The sequence below is a fragment of the Schistocerca gregaria genome, chromosome 5 (genome assembly GCF_023897955.1).
Source record: "Schistocerca gregaria isolate iqSchGreg1 chromosome 5, iqSchGreg1.2, whole genome shotgun sequence".
NCBI lineage: Eukaryota > Metazoa > Arthropoda > Insecta > Orthoptera > Acrididae > Schistocerca > Schistocerca gregaria.
In genome coordinates this window covers 120,715,287-120,730,102 of record NC_064924.1, presented here as the reverse complement: position 1 = coordinate 120,730,102, position 14,816 = coordinate 120,715,287, and the positions used below count along the sequence as shown (strand labels likewise).

Here is a 14,816-nt window from a genome sequence, read left to right as displayed (position 1 = left end):
GAGTGTCCGCTCGTTCCAGTATTACAGGTATCACATCTGTATCTGGCCGACCAGCACGCGGGAGATCGGCCATGTTTGCGCGACGTTATTGCGATCGTGACAGACGCCTGACCCAGCGACTCACCGTGCTTTTGTGCACTGCCAGCTCTCCGTAGACATTCCGCAAGCTCCTATGAATATCTGCGATGCCCTGGTTTTCCGCCAAAAGGCGCTCTATTGTAGCTCTCTCCTTGGAGCGTACCACCGTTCCAGACGGAATTTTGAAAGCTACGTATAGCATCGCTACTTATTGGTACTTCATGAAACTAGAGGTGGTGAAGCGGGAATATTCCACGATGTCACACAGCAAATTCCGCATTATTTCGACCACAATTTGTCCCAAAACAAGTGTTGCATTACTTATGCAACGCCCTCCATACCTATAATCAACCATCGAAACATTGGGAGGTTGACAGAAATTCGATCAGTGGAACATTCTTCGTAAATGCTCGAAACCAAAAGCTGTATGAGACCAAAGAATAGATCTGGTGTAAAAGGTTTCATTACAAAACAACCCTTGTCATTTTATATTTTCAGCACACAGTAGTAGCAATATCCAGGATTCAACATTTGCATTAATTATGGCAGGAATAACTCGAATGCTGTGTTATTTCTTCTCAGACATGTGGTGTTTCTATAAAAAGAATCTTTGTCAAAAACGTTTCTGACCAACACAGCCTTTTTGTTGACAAGTACTAGTTTTTTTTAAATGTTGGCGACAGTACAATCTGATTGTTCGTTGTGACCTTCCTATTTGTTCGTTGTGACCTTCCTATTAATTGTCTGGGGTTTTCAAACAAGTCCCTGTCAACGTTAAGATTCAGTGTGTCTGATCCTTTAATGAACCCGAAGACAGTATGCAATAACCTGAAAAACAGCAACGTATACAGTGAATGGAATACCTGAGAAATAAAAATGAAAGAAAGGTGATGGGCGCGAACACATAAATCACATGAGCGGAAGTACTTTCACTATATATGCTGGAGGTAACTGCAGGCAAGTACTGATTCAATGCTTTGCTTTCTCCGTCAGCTCACTGAACGGAAGAAGCAACTTTCCTCTCACTTGTGTAGAGTGTAGTACGAAAGGGAACATTTAACTAAGCAGACAACAAAAGTAACATTGGATACTGTGGATACATACAGCTATGTTGTGAGTGTTGTGCATAAGTGGAAGCTACTGGCCACGCGTGTCCGTAAAGGTAACTGATCTGGAGGAAGAGAATGTCTTTGTGTACATGGTATGGGAAGCACCATCCAGTCGCCCTTGCCCGCGTAAAAGACACACCGGAGGCCACCAAAACCGAAGTGTGTTTGTCTTATGGGCGCTCAATAGGTTTGACTGTGATTTTCACAACACATTTGCTGTAATTCCTTATGAAACAAAAATTCATGATCTAGTTTTGGGGTAAATGATAGTTGATTAAGACAGATAACTGTTCTCTACTGACTCTCCTGACTTAGTTCCGTTCCGTATGGTTCGTCAACCCGGTGGCTGCCACGGCATTTCCCTAGTCACTCCTGATGTTGCTTCACACGCAGTATTTGGTGTGGTGGATGTGTCCATTGTGCAACAGGGCACAGAGATCAACACGTGCGCGTCAATTGTGTATATGCGCGATCGACGTCTGCTGGTTTCTGCAGGACGCGGATTTCACACAAACAGGTGAAGACGGCCACCATGTTACTTCTACAATCGCAGATGGAGTAAAAAATGCACAACAGTTCTACGTAACTAGTCTTGACACAGTTGAAAACTTTTCCTGTGATGGGGAATAAGATGTACCGTACCTGTACATGATTTAATTTGTAAACGATAGTGGAGACGATCAATGAAATTTCGATTTGTTTGGTTCTCTGGATCTTTAATGTACATTAACATTTTTTCTGAAATACGCTGTGATACCATGAAGTTAATAAAGTATAATTACCGCAGCTTTCGTGCTTTTCTGTCCTAACACAGCCAAATTTTCCGACAAAAATTTCGTTTGAATGCGGGAACTGTACTTAGAAAATAATTCTTTGTACGTAGAGCGGAAGATAATGTAGTACATTGTAGTAGTGTTTTATGTACACCCACAAATATATAATTGAGAACAGGACTACACGCAACAATTTACAACCCTCTTCCTCTTTCCTGCAAAAACTAAAGTTTTGAAAAGGTAGTCGGTACTCTAATTGTTACGGCTACGGGAGCGGTTCGAATCTATGAATAGAGGTAGGGTACAAATATCTGTCCGCAAGAGTCTCTGTACTTCCACATTGGTACGCGAGTTACTGTCATTTTAAGCAATATTTCGGTACCTTCTTTAGCTGATTTTCTTAAATGGCACGAACACAGTTTGATTAAAAACCAAATTCGGGAATTTTCTTATCAGACTTTCTTAGATTGGTCGAGCACAGTCTGAATCATAACCAAAAGTTTCGTTACATTAATTAGTCAGTAAATTCGAAAATATCGGCGTTCACTGAAATCAGTTTCTGTTGTTTCACTTAATCCGCTTAATTTGGGACCGGGATGCTCCCTCAACAAGAAAAAAGGTGAAACTCTTCTTCAAGCATTTAAATTGGAGTTAAAGTTCAGTCTCCAAGGACTTCATTGTGCGCAAATTCTAATTAGTGATATTTCTTGCTTCCTTCTTTCTTCCGCCATCGTATAAGTGTGTGCGCTAACCCAATGACTCCCCTAAAGTGAATGATCACAGTCCATGATGTGGAAGGCTCGCACAGTAAGCCCACTGCTATGGAAACCTGACATAAGAGGTTATGCTCATAATGAGATTCAAAGTGGAGCTGAGACTGAAGACTGATTTTCCTTACCGGATACAACCTTGTCGAGGTAAGTCATTTTGCCGATGGTGTCGTAGGAAATTTCACCGCCGTTTTCCTCGAGCACGGCGTCAATTTCATCGTGCAGCTTGCTCTGTACGTCGGGGTTGAGCGCCAGTTCGTGAAGCGTGAAGCTCGTCGCTGTTGAAGAAGTCTCGAAGCCTGCACCGAAGAAGACGAAGGCTTGCGCTGCCATATCTTCCATCGACAACTCTATAGAAAGATAAAAAGAACGTTTAAAGTCCCAAAAGAGTAAAACGCGAAATGTGAAAGGGAGTATCATTGAGTTATGTAATGTGTATGGGTCGAAGACTGTGTATCAAAACAGCCAGGAATGTATTTGGAGTCTGAGACTGTACTCTTCAACATATTTAGTTAACCAAATCAGACATGCTACCGCTGCTAGCGAGGTAGTAAATGTATCAATTGTTTCATTATTTCGCATTAGTCTCTTGAAACTTACACAATTTCTTTAAAGTCCGTATTCAACCATAAAGAATGAGGTAGTCATTTGACATTGTTGGCAGCGAGACAGTAACAGGCTGGTTCAGCTGTCTGATTGTAAAGGGTTTTCTCTCTCTACCTCTAGTTACATACTATGTAAGCTACCTATGATGCAGGGCGGAGGGTACTTTCCACCAAGACTTGTCTTTTCCTTTCGTGTTCTACTTGCAAATTGAGCGACAGGAAACGACTGTCTATTTTCCTCCGTACGAGGTCTTATTTTACTCATTTCTTCTTTTCGGGCAGTGTGCGAAATGTCTGTTGGTGGCAGTGGAATCGTTCTGCAGTTTGTCACAAATACCGATTCCTTAAATTTCCTCGTAGTGTTCTGCAAAAAGAGCGTTTATCTTCCCTTCAAGGATTCGTATTCTATTTCTCAGGGCATTTCCGTAATGTTTGGGTGTTCATTGAACTTACTGGTAACTAAAATAAGAGCCATCCTCTGAACAACTTAGATTTCTTCTTTTAATCCAACCTGGTGGGATCCCAAACGTACGAGCAGTACTGAAGAATGCGTCAACGCTAATACTCTGTATGTGGTTTTCCTTAGAGGACGACCTACACTTTTCTAGAAAATGTCCCCATAAATCGGATTAATGACGAGGGTTGGTGAACCAGGGAGCCTGGATCTGGTTGTTAGGCCGTTTTCCACATTTCTCTAAGTGAATAACGGGCTGGTACCCAATTCCCGCCTCACTTATACGGTTCGCAAATATTTCGAAAATTTTGCTCACTTTCAGATGAATATCAATACAAACAGACAGCTGAGGCGTAAATATTTCGTCCTGGAGGGATAATGGGGTGGTGACAGGAGGGGCGTATGGTAACCACTCCAAATCCGTAAATACATGTACCGACCCAACACTGATCGGGACAAAGGCACAACTAGAAGAACGCCCTCAGGAAGGGAGGGCACTGAGTGTAGGTAAACGCTAACGGGGAAAAGAAGAAGAAGAAGAGGAACTTACTGTCGGTGGTGGCGGCTCCTTTCTGCTGCCCGTTCTCCACAGCCTCTCCTTTGTCAGGGTCGACATATCCCTTGTTTTTTAGCTGAATGAGAAGGTCCATGAAGTCCTTCCTTGTAAAGTTGTTCTTCTCTCTGTAAGCGACAGTGTCTGCAACCATCTGCTGGAAATATCTGCTGACATCCGTCGCTCCTCCCTTGACCCTAGAAACAAAATGTGACAGTAATTTATTACTAAAGCAACTATTCTAACATCAATTCCTCCCTTTTCACTGTGGAAGGAGATTACTTATCTAACATATCCCACATTTTATACACAGTGGCCAATGTAAGAGACAAGTTACCTCGCTTGTGAAGATTAACAAGAAGCGAGAAAAGAGTGTGATCCATACCCAGTACAGAGGCAGGAAGAACGTTGTGTGCTGGCACATGAGTGCTAGCTAGCAAGCCCGTCTCAATTTGTTCCATAGTGTGGCGTCAAGAAGAGTCTAATCACCAGATGGACACAATAGAAGCAGATTTTTGTTGTAAGTTCTATTTTCAGGTAATGTCGATAACAGTAAACAAACGTTGGCTGAGGCTTCATGGACGATTATGGTAACGTCATGTGGCACTTTTGTTTCCTTTAGCGATCTCTTAATACATTTCTGGCCATCAGAAGTGCAACACCAGGAAGAATGGCAAACGCACTCAGAGGAACACATGATTAAATTTGTAGGTAATCAGTCTGTAGAGGACGACAAATTTGGTGCACGGAACTAGTGCCTTTGCTAGTGACAATGGCTCTAACTGAGTCAGACACTGAGTCGAACTGATCTAGTGTGACAGATAGAGGTACATCAGTCCCTGGGTCTGTCATTTCTTCAGCTTCAATTTAGTGCCGGATTTCATAAGTTGTAGTGGCACGCGATTAGATGTGTACTATTCTCTCTGCAACCCACAACCAGATGTTTGCAGTGGATGAGAGATCTAGAGAACGTATTGTCCAGCGCAACAGTCGACAACCTCTATATCGATGTAGGTCAGCAGGGCACAGGCAACATGCACTCTTTCTCTATCCTGTTGTAAGATAAAGACACAGAGATCTTTGAGGTAAGGCACAGTGAACGGCATGTTTAACATGTCAGAAATATAATGCCTGCCGTCCAAATTGCTCGGTGTGCAAACCAGGGGAACCAACTTTATGATGGTGGCAGATGCATTGTGCACCTTTCACTCTCCTCGCAGCCTCTGCAGATCTATCAGTCCATCGTGACGCTGTAAGCAGACCAGGAGATTCTCTCTGGAAAGACGACATGTTGGCACTCCTGCATCCAATGTTGCCTCAGGGCGCCTCACTGCAATTGCCCACCCTGTCTCCACTGCCACCTCATGGGACGACGCGGCAGCGGTGACTGTGCTGAAAGTGCTTGCTGCACCTGATGTCCTCTCCCTATCCCTGTAGGTATCCGTATTGCTACAGACAGGCCTACTTTCTGACTCACAGTACGAGCTATTGATACACAATGATGCGACAAAAGTCGCGGGGTGTCTGTTAATATCGTGTCGGGTAGCCTTTTGCCCGGCATAGTGCAGTAACTCGACATGGCATGTAAGGTACAACTCTTGGGAAGACCCCTGCAAAATTACTGAACCATGCTTCCTCTATAGCCGTCCATAACTGCGAGGGTGTTGCCAGTGAATGATTTTGTGCACGAACTGACCTCTAGATTATGACTGTAGGTAGTCCTAACATTCGCTCGAATTGTCCAGAACGTTCTTCAAACCATTCGCTCGAATTGTACAGGACGTTCTTCAGACCAGTCACGAACAATTGAGGTCTCGTGACATGGCACATTGTCATTCATAAAACCTTTTCATTGCTTGGTAACATGAAATCAGTGAATGGCTGCAAAGGGACTCGTTTCACCCTCTTGTTACGTTCAGTGACTGCGTGATGATAACAACAAAGTATAGAACAGATGAGTTTATTGCTTCATACAAACATTGATTTGTATGCTTTAATGTTCCACAGGCTGCGTTATACCACAACTCTTTTTAATTTCATAACTTTCGACTTGCCTGTTCGTAAAATCTCAAACTGTTCTGCTTACTCTTGGCAACATTCTTTAATGTTTGGATCGTCATCACGAAAACACCTCATAGGCACAGGTACACAGTGAAGTAATACAAGCCCACAAGAATTCATTTTTTCGAGCAAGCCAGCATCTCCACGGTAAGTGCATCGAAGTATTGAGAGTCCATGAAGAGATCGTGGAATTGAGATAAGTTCAAAAGATTACTTTTGAGGCCCTGAGAAATGAGTTCAACAGCAAGGCATTGGGGACATGCCATGTTTGTGGTATGCAGGGTGTTTTCAATCACATTAAAGCTCTGTGCATTAAAGCTCTGAAAGAGGACTATTAGGATTTAACGTTCTACTGACGAAGAAGACATTAAAGACAAAACGAAAGCTTGGATGGGTAAACGATTTCTTTCGTCCTGACACCTGCTCTAAGGGATGTGGGGAAACCACAGAAAAGCTAAATCTGCATAACTGGGTGGGCATTTGAACAGGTACCCACTGGAGCAAGATACCAGACTCTTATCCACTGCACTTTGAGGCTCCTCAGATCAAACTGATTTCTCTGGTGGAACGAAGCGTTGCAGCTCTCACCTTAAATACTCCATTAGTGTTGGGCTCACAAAGCTCAGAACGAAACCGATGCTTGATTGCCAAGTGGGCTCAAAGATCTTGCGTCCCCACTGTCGGAACTCGTGCTCCGGGTTCCGCTGGCAGTTGCACTCCTGACCGAAGGCGACGGAGGAGATGACGTCAGTGGTGAACCGCGCTATCAGCTCGCGAACCTCCACCGACTCCCCGCGGTCCACCATCTCCCCAATCACGTCCACCATCTCTTGCCCGCAGTCCTGGATCGTCTGTCACAGACACAGATACATTTCGTCAGAGTCCATAATAGAGAAGAGTGCTTCAGCAAACTTGCATGTTTTTGTGACTGGATTCAAGATTTTTTATAAGAAAGAACTTAATTCGTTATTCTTAACGGTACGAGATCGACAGAATTGAAATTTTTTTCGGGAGTACCCCTAAAGAATGTTATAGGACCAGTACTGTTAACAATATACAGGCCGATCTTGCGAAGTGGGAACAAACTGCAAGACACAATCCCTGGGAATATAATGAAAAAAAGTAATGTGGGTATAAGGCTGGAAAAGCGTTCTGAGGGATTTATATTCACTTGAATGTGGAGAAGGGATCTATCACAGTGACTACGGTATCAGCACCAGGCGCCGTGGCCCATCAGCATAGCGTAAGCCAGACGACCATGTAGAACATTCCCCATGATACGTAACTGGTGCTATCTTGCAACACGTTCCGGTGGTACTACCAACAGCCTTGCCTCTGCAGCACGGTTTTGTCGCTGGTTCGTTGCACAGGCCACCCATGGTTCTGGAACTTCAATCATTCATCTCTCCCCAACTGAGAAAGTTTGGAGTATTATAGACAGGGCTCTCCAACCATTGCCGGCCGCTGTGGCCGAGCGGTTCTAGGCGGATCAGTCTGGAGCCACGCGGCTGCTACGGTTGCAGGTTCGAATCCTGCCTTGGGCGTCCTTAGGTTAGTTAGGGGACTGATGACCTCAGATGTTAAATCCCATAGCGCCTAGAGCCATTTGAACCATTTTCTCCAACCACAGTATCCATTAGGAGTACAACCAACAACTCTGTAAACCAGTGCCAAGGCGAACAACGCCTTGGATAAGAGCCAGAGTTGGCCCATTACATTATTGACTTACTCAGTTTCTGAAACTCTCTCTCTTGAATACATCCTCCAATTTCTCTAAAATTATAATCGACTGTCTCTATATGTGCATCACATCTACCAATTTCCATCCCGTTTGGATAATTACCTTCTGGTCCATCGTTTTTATGCCTCAGAGTTAGATATAAATATATACATGTATATGCGTATGTAGATACATATAAATATGTACATATAAGTACAGTTGTATGTGAACCTCCCAAAATAAGAATAAAAAAACACGTTTGGAATTTAAGTGTTAAACTGCTAAGTAGCTAAAAAGTAGCTCGCTGTCCGCAGGTGTATAGCAGGCGACAGTTATAACCTTAAAATATAAATTCAGGCTACCTGTAGGGCAATTGTTATACATTTGTTTGTTTTGAACAGCCTGCAGTAGTTCGTTTCAGCCCATGCAGGTTCCTACACTCGGCTGCTACATAAATGTGGCGCATCAAGTTACGCATCTAGCTCTTCCTGTGATTTTTTAGCAACGTTGGGATAGAAAAGACGTCTGAGTGTTGTGTGTGGATGCAGGACGGGCTGGCCACTGTGCATGAGAAGCTGAAAGCGCTTTTGTCTAAGGTCAACAATCTTCAAGCTGCTGTTTCGAATGTAGCGGTGGTGGAGCATCTGGTTCAAAAATTGCTCTGAGAACTATGGAACTTAACTTCTAAGGTCATCAGTGCCCTCGAACTTAGAGTTAATTAAACCTAACTAATCTAAGGACATCACACACATCCATGCCCGAGACAGAACTCGAAACTGCGACCGTAGCGCTCACGCGGTTCCAAACTGTAGCGCCTAGAACCGCTCGGCCACCCCGGCCGACGGAGCATCTGGCACATCACATAGGACACCTTGGGCGTCGTTTGTCTAGACCATGGGTTCTGTCATTGAGGCACCTCCCAATGGAACAAACAGGGTGATTTGCTATCACTGCAGGGTGAGTGACGGGTTGCAACGCATTCACATTTCTTGAAGGGGAAGGTCAATGTGGAAGCTGGCAGTTTGGCATCGCCCATTCACCCTATGAGTGGACAGGTGGCCGCTCCTTCAGCAGAGGCTGACCAGTCACATGGGATCAAGCGTTTGTCAGTGATTGGCAGCTCCAATATTAGTTGCATTATGAAGCAAAGTCAGTGTGCACTCGATACATTTGTCATGGGCCCTCACCTGAGATGCATACAAAATCCTTCCTGTTGCTGTCAAACGAACAGGATGCATCATGTCCAAGTTGTGGCTCACTTCAGCACCAGTGATGCCTGCTGCTTGGGTTCTAAGACCATTCTCAGTTAATACGGTTAGCTGGTGAAAACGGTGAAGGCTGCTGGTGTCACACACGGTGTGCAAGCAGAGCTAGCAATCTCCAGCAGTGATCTCAGAGCTGGTTGAAGTCCTTTGGTTTGGCACCGACTGGAGGATCTCAACCAGAGGCCTTGTTCGCTCTGTGACGGTCTTGGCTGCAGATTCTCTGGAACTGCGTTATTGTATGGATATTTGTAGGCTCGTCTTCGTAAGTCAGGGTGTACTATCTAGAGGAAGGAGCTACTCGAGTAACTTGTGGAATGCAGATGTTGGGTTTTTAATCTAGGCGGTGAGTTAAGGCAGTCTGATCAAAACTCGCCAGTCGACACGCAGATAGCGAAATGTAACCAGGTTCAGAGTAAAGATAGGCAATTGCCATAATTTTATCAGTAAATTGTCGAAGCATTCATGAAAGTACTCCAATTTACTGACTTCCAGGATATATGTGGCCCACAGATCATTCTCAGGAATGAAATCTGGATAAAACCCAAGGTAAGAAGCTCTGAAATTTTTAACAAGTCATGGAACGTAAATAGAAAAGACATATCGACCCATAGGAGGATGCGTGTTTATTGCAACGGACAGAAATATTGTCTGTAATAACATCGAAGCTGTCTTGAGCAGCAGATGCAAATAGCTCTGACTTTATCGACGGTGCCATTATACAGACAGGTAGTAATAACCATTAGATCATCATAGCGACCGTGGTTACGAAAGTTAATAAATGAGTCAAGAAGGCTAGAAGAGTATTTTGGCGAAAGGAGCAGATAAGCAGTTGATAGCATCTGACTTAGACAATGAATGGAGACCATTTAGAACTAAGATCATGAAAGTAGAGGAGGAATTATTGGCAAAGTTTAAACGGTTTAGCAAATTGCACTCTGGAGAAGTATGTGCCGAGTAAACGGATTAAAGACGAAAAAGTCCCATTGTGGTTTAACAGCACTTTTGGGAAATGCTTAGGAAGCAAATATTGTTGAACTCTCGGTTCATAAGAGAATGGGCCAATGATAACAGGCAATAGTTAACAGAGATTTATGCATCCATAAAAAGACCGATGCACAAAGCATATTACAACCACCACCACTGTAATACCTCAGCAAAGGATTTAGCCAAAAACCCTAGAACATTCTGGTCCTAAGTAAGATCACTAAGCTGATCGAAGACTTCTGTCCAGCCACTCGTTGATCGATCTGGTGTGACAGCAGAAGATAGAAAAAAGACAGAAATCGTTCACTCAGGATGATCATAGAAACATACCATCGTTTGATAATCGAACAGACTCACATGTGAAGAAAACAGGACTGGACTAGGCATCTCTAGCGTAGGGAAACAACTGAAAGAGTAGAAAACAAATAATTCGCCCACTGAGGATGAAATCAAATGGTTCAAATGACTTTGAGCACTATGGGACTTAACATCTGAGGTCATCAGACCCCTAGAACATAGAACTACTTAAACCTAACTAACTTAAGGACGTCACACACATCCATGCCCGAGGCAGGATTCTAACCTGCGATCGTAGCTGTCGGGCTGTTCCAGACTGATTCGCCTAGAACCACTCGGCCACAGCGGCCAGCGCGGCTGGAATCCCAATTAGATTTCACAAAAACTACTCTGTGACATTGGCCCTTTACTTAGCTTGCATTTATCACGAATCTCTTGCCCAGCGCAAAGTCCCAAACTGGAAAAAATAGCAGGCGTCTCGTGCGTAGAAAAGGGTGGAGTAACTAACCTAGAAAATTACAGACCAATCCTCATTAACATCAGTTCGCTGCAAAATACTTGAACGTATTCTCAGTTCGATTATAAAGAAGTACCTTGAGATGGAAAAGCTTCTGTCCGCGAATCAGCATAGTTTTAGAAAGCATCGGTCATGCGAAAATTTAACTTGCCCTATTCTCTTGTGGACCACAGATGAAGCGCATTAGGCAGATTTCAAATTCATATATTTCCCGAAAGCATTTGACGCAGTGCTCCATTGCAGACTGTTAACGAAAGCATAAGCATGCAGTTTAGGATCCCAGATATGTGACTGTCTCGAAGATTTCTTAAGTAACAGGACTCAGTACGTTGACCATGACAGCGAGTGTTCATCAGACATGAGGGTATCCTCACGACTGTCCCAGGGAAGTGCGATGTGACTGCTGTTGCTCACTATATGTGATGGCATCAGCTGTCGCCTGCACACCATTCGGCAAAGAGGTAACAAGCAAATCGGTAATAGACCCTGGATCAAGTGCGCCTATCACGAGAGAGGCCAAAGAGAGACTCGCAAGAAACTTGCTGTCAATGCGACAGTATTTACACTCCTGCAAATGGAAAAAAGAACACATTGACACCGGTGTGTCAGACCCACCATACTTGCTCCGGACACTGCGAGAGGGATGGACAAGCAATGATCACACGCACGGCACAGCGGACACACCAGGAACCGCGGTGTTGGCCGTCGAATGGCGCTAGCTGCGCAGCATTTGTGCACCGCCGCCGTCAGTGTCAGCCAGTTTGCCGTGGCATACGGAGCTCCATCGCAGTCTTTAACACTGGTAGCATGCCGCGACAGCGTGGACGTGAACCGTATGTGCAGTTGATGGACTCTGAGCGATGGCGTATAGTGGCATGCGGGAGGCCGGGTGGACGTACCGCCGAATTGCTCAACACGTGGGGCGTGAGGTCTCCACAGTACATCGATGTTTTCGCCAGTGGTCGGCGGAAGGTGCACGTGCCCGTCGACCTGGGACCGGACCACAGCGACGCACGGATGCACGCCAAGACCGTAGGATCCTACGCAGTGCCGTAGGGGACCGCACCGCCACTTCCCAGCAAATTAGGGACACTGTTTCTCCTGGGGTATCGGCGAGGACCATTCGCAACCGTCTCCATGAAGCTGGGCTACGGTCCCGCACACCGTTAGGCCGTCTTCCGCTCACGCCCCAACATCGTGCAGCCCACCTCCTGTGGTGTCGCGACAGGCGTGAATGGAGGGACGAATGGAGACGTGTCGTCTTCAGCGATGAGAGTCGCTTCTGCCTTGGTGCCAATGATGGTCGTATGCGTGTTTGGCGCCGTGCAGGTGAGCGCCACAATCAGGACTGCATACGACCGAGGCACACAGGGCCAACACCCGGCATCATGGTGTGGGGAGCGATCTCCTACACTGGCCGTACACCTCTGGTGATCGTCGAGTGGACACTGAATAGTGCACGGTACATCCAAACCGTCATCGAACCCAACGTTCTACCATTCCTAGACCGGCAAGGGAACTTGCTGTTCCAACAGGACAATGCGCGTCCGCATGTATCCCGTGCCACCCAACGTGCTCTAGAAGGTGTAAGTCAACTACCCTGGCCAGCAAGATCTCCGGATCTGTCCCCCATTGAGCATGTTTGGGACTGGATGAAGCGTCGTCTCACGCGGTCTGCACGTCCAGCACGAACGCTGGTCCAACTGAGGCGCCAGGTGGAAATGGCATGGCAAGCCGTTCCACAGGACTACATCCAGCATCTCTACGATCGTCTCCATGGAAGAATAGCAGCCTGCATTGCTGCGAAATGTGGATATACACTGTACTAGTGCCGACATTGTGCATGCTCTGTTGCCTGTGTCTATGTGCCTGTGGTTCTGTCAGTGTGATCATGTGATGTATCTGACCCCAGGAATGTGTCAATAAAGTTTCCTCTTCCTGGGACAATGAATTCACGGTGTTCTTATTTCAATTTCCAGGAGTGTAGATCGCCGCCACGGACCGGAGGGCCCAGTCAGACACAGGCAGTCAGCCTTGTCACAGGCAAAGTCAGTCGCAGTCACAGTCAGCTCATCTACTAGCTCAGTCGCTACTGTAGTTGGCATCTGGAAGTTCACATAACCAGTTACGAGAGAGTATTGTTAATAGCAGGACTTTCATTTCACCAGTAGTGAGGCTAAAGTGGACTATTACAGAAGAGCTTGTACCACAAACACTTGCTTAAAGATAAATAGCTTCTTGTTCTTGTTAATAAAGAACCCTATTGATACATGTGTGTTGAAGAAAGAGGACACCGGCCACCAAACAACATCCTCTCCCTTGCTGCCCCTGGCACAAGACTCTACAGTGTCGATGAGACAACACAAAACTATATACATAAATGACCTGGCAGACAGGGAGAGCATCAATCTGCGGTTGTTTGCTGATGGCGCCGCGGTATACGGTAAGGTGGCGAATTTGAATGACTCTAGGAAAATACGAAATGACTTGGACAAAATTTTCAGTTGGTGTGATGAATGGCGGCTGGCCCTGAGTCTGGAACAATCTAAGATAATGAAGACGATTAGGAAGATCAACCCTGTAGTATTAGAATACAGCATTAGTGGTGTAGTATTCGACACAGTTTGGTCGATTAAGTTCCTAAGTGTAACGTTGAGAGATATGAAATAGAACGGGCCTATAAGGATTGTAGTGAGGTGGCGCATGATCGATTATGTTTCACTGGAAGAGTTTTAGAAAGTATGGTTCACCCATTCTTGAATACTGTGTTGGGATCCCAAACCAGGACGGATTAAATGAAGACATCGAAGCGATTCAGTGTCAGACTGCTTAATGTGTTACTGGGAGGTTCATTTAATGTGCGAATATTATAGGGACGTTTCGGGACCTTAAATGGGAATCCCTTGAAGGAAGTGGCTGCATTTTCGAGGAAGGCTATTGAGAAAATTTAGAGAACCAGCATTTGAAGCTGACGCAGAACAATTATCTTGCCACTAACGCACTTTCCGCGTAAGGACCACGAACATAAGAGAAATTAGGGCTCATTTTGGGGCATTTAGACCATCATTTTTCCATTGCTCTGTTTACTAGTGGAACAGGAGGGAAACAAGTAGTAGTGGTATAACCTACCGTTCACCGAGCGCCATATGGAGGCTTGTGGTGTACGTATGTAGATGTAGAGGCATACATACATACACATTCATGACAAACATATTTACATACCTATATATCTGTACATACAGAGATACGCACACACATACACATATAATATACATATGGGTTGGACAAAAATATGAAAACACTGTGAGAATGCAAATACAGATGCTAGCGAAGCTATTTGACCAACATATGTGCGATGTCTCCAACATGTTGCAAGCGTTAATTGTGGTCTGAACACTGTTCTTTGTAGTTGTGGTTGTGGGAGCATTACGTTGGAGCAAAGAGAATTCTAACGAGCGAAAATTTGTGGTGCTTGCATGGTGGGTGCTTCTATAACCAAGGTGGCTGAAGTGTTTGTTGTTTAAGAGGCATTGTATTGAAGTTTTATATCACATACAGGGAGATCACAACCCGAATGAAAAGTGTGTTAAGGAAACAGGACGAACGGTCGTAAAACAGGATTTTGGCAAA

At 45.0% G+C, this 14,816-nt stretch overlaps 1 protein-coding gene across 2 annotated transcripts in view; it reads right to left on the bottom strand.

The window, feature by feature from the left end:
• Window positions 1-14,816, bottom strand: part of LOC126272144 (cytochrome P450 6k1-like) — a 225,778-nt gene that overhangs the window by 147,010 nt on the left and 63,952 nt on the right. For both annotated transcript variants that reach the window (XM_049974758.1, XM_049974759.1), the window contains 3 exons: window positions 6,992-7,254; window positions 4,340-4,539; window positions 2,859-3,080 (listed from right to left, as the gene is read on the bottom strand). In XM_049974758.1, coding sequence (XP_049830715.1) covers window positions 2,859-3,080; window positions 4,340-4,539; window positions 6,992-7,254 — 685 coding nt within the window. The remainder of the gene's footprint in view (window positions 1-2,858; window positions 3,081-4,339; window positions 4,540-6,991; window positions 7,255-14,816) is intronic.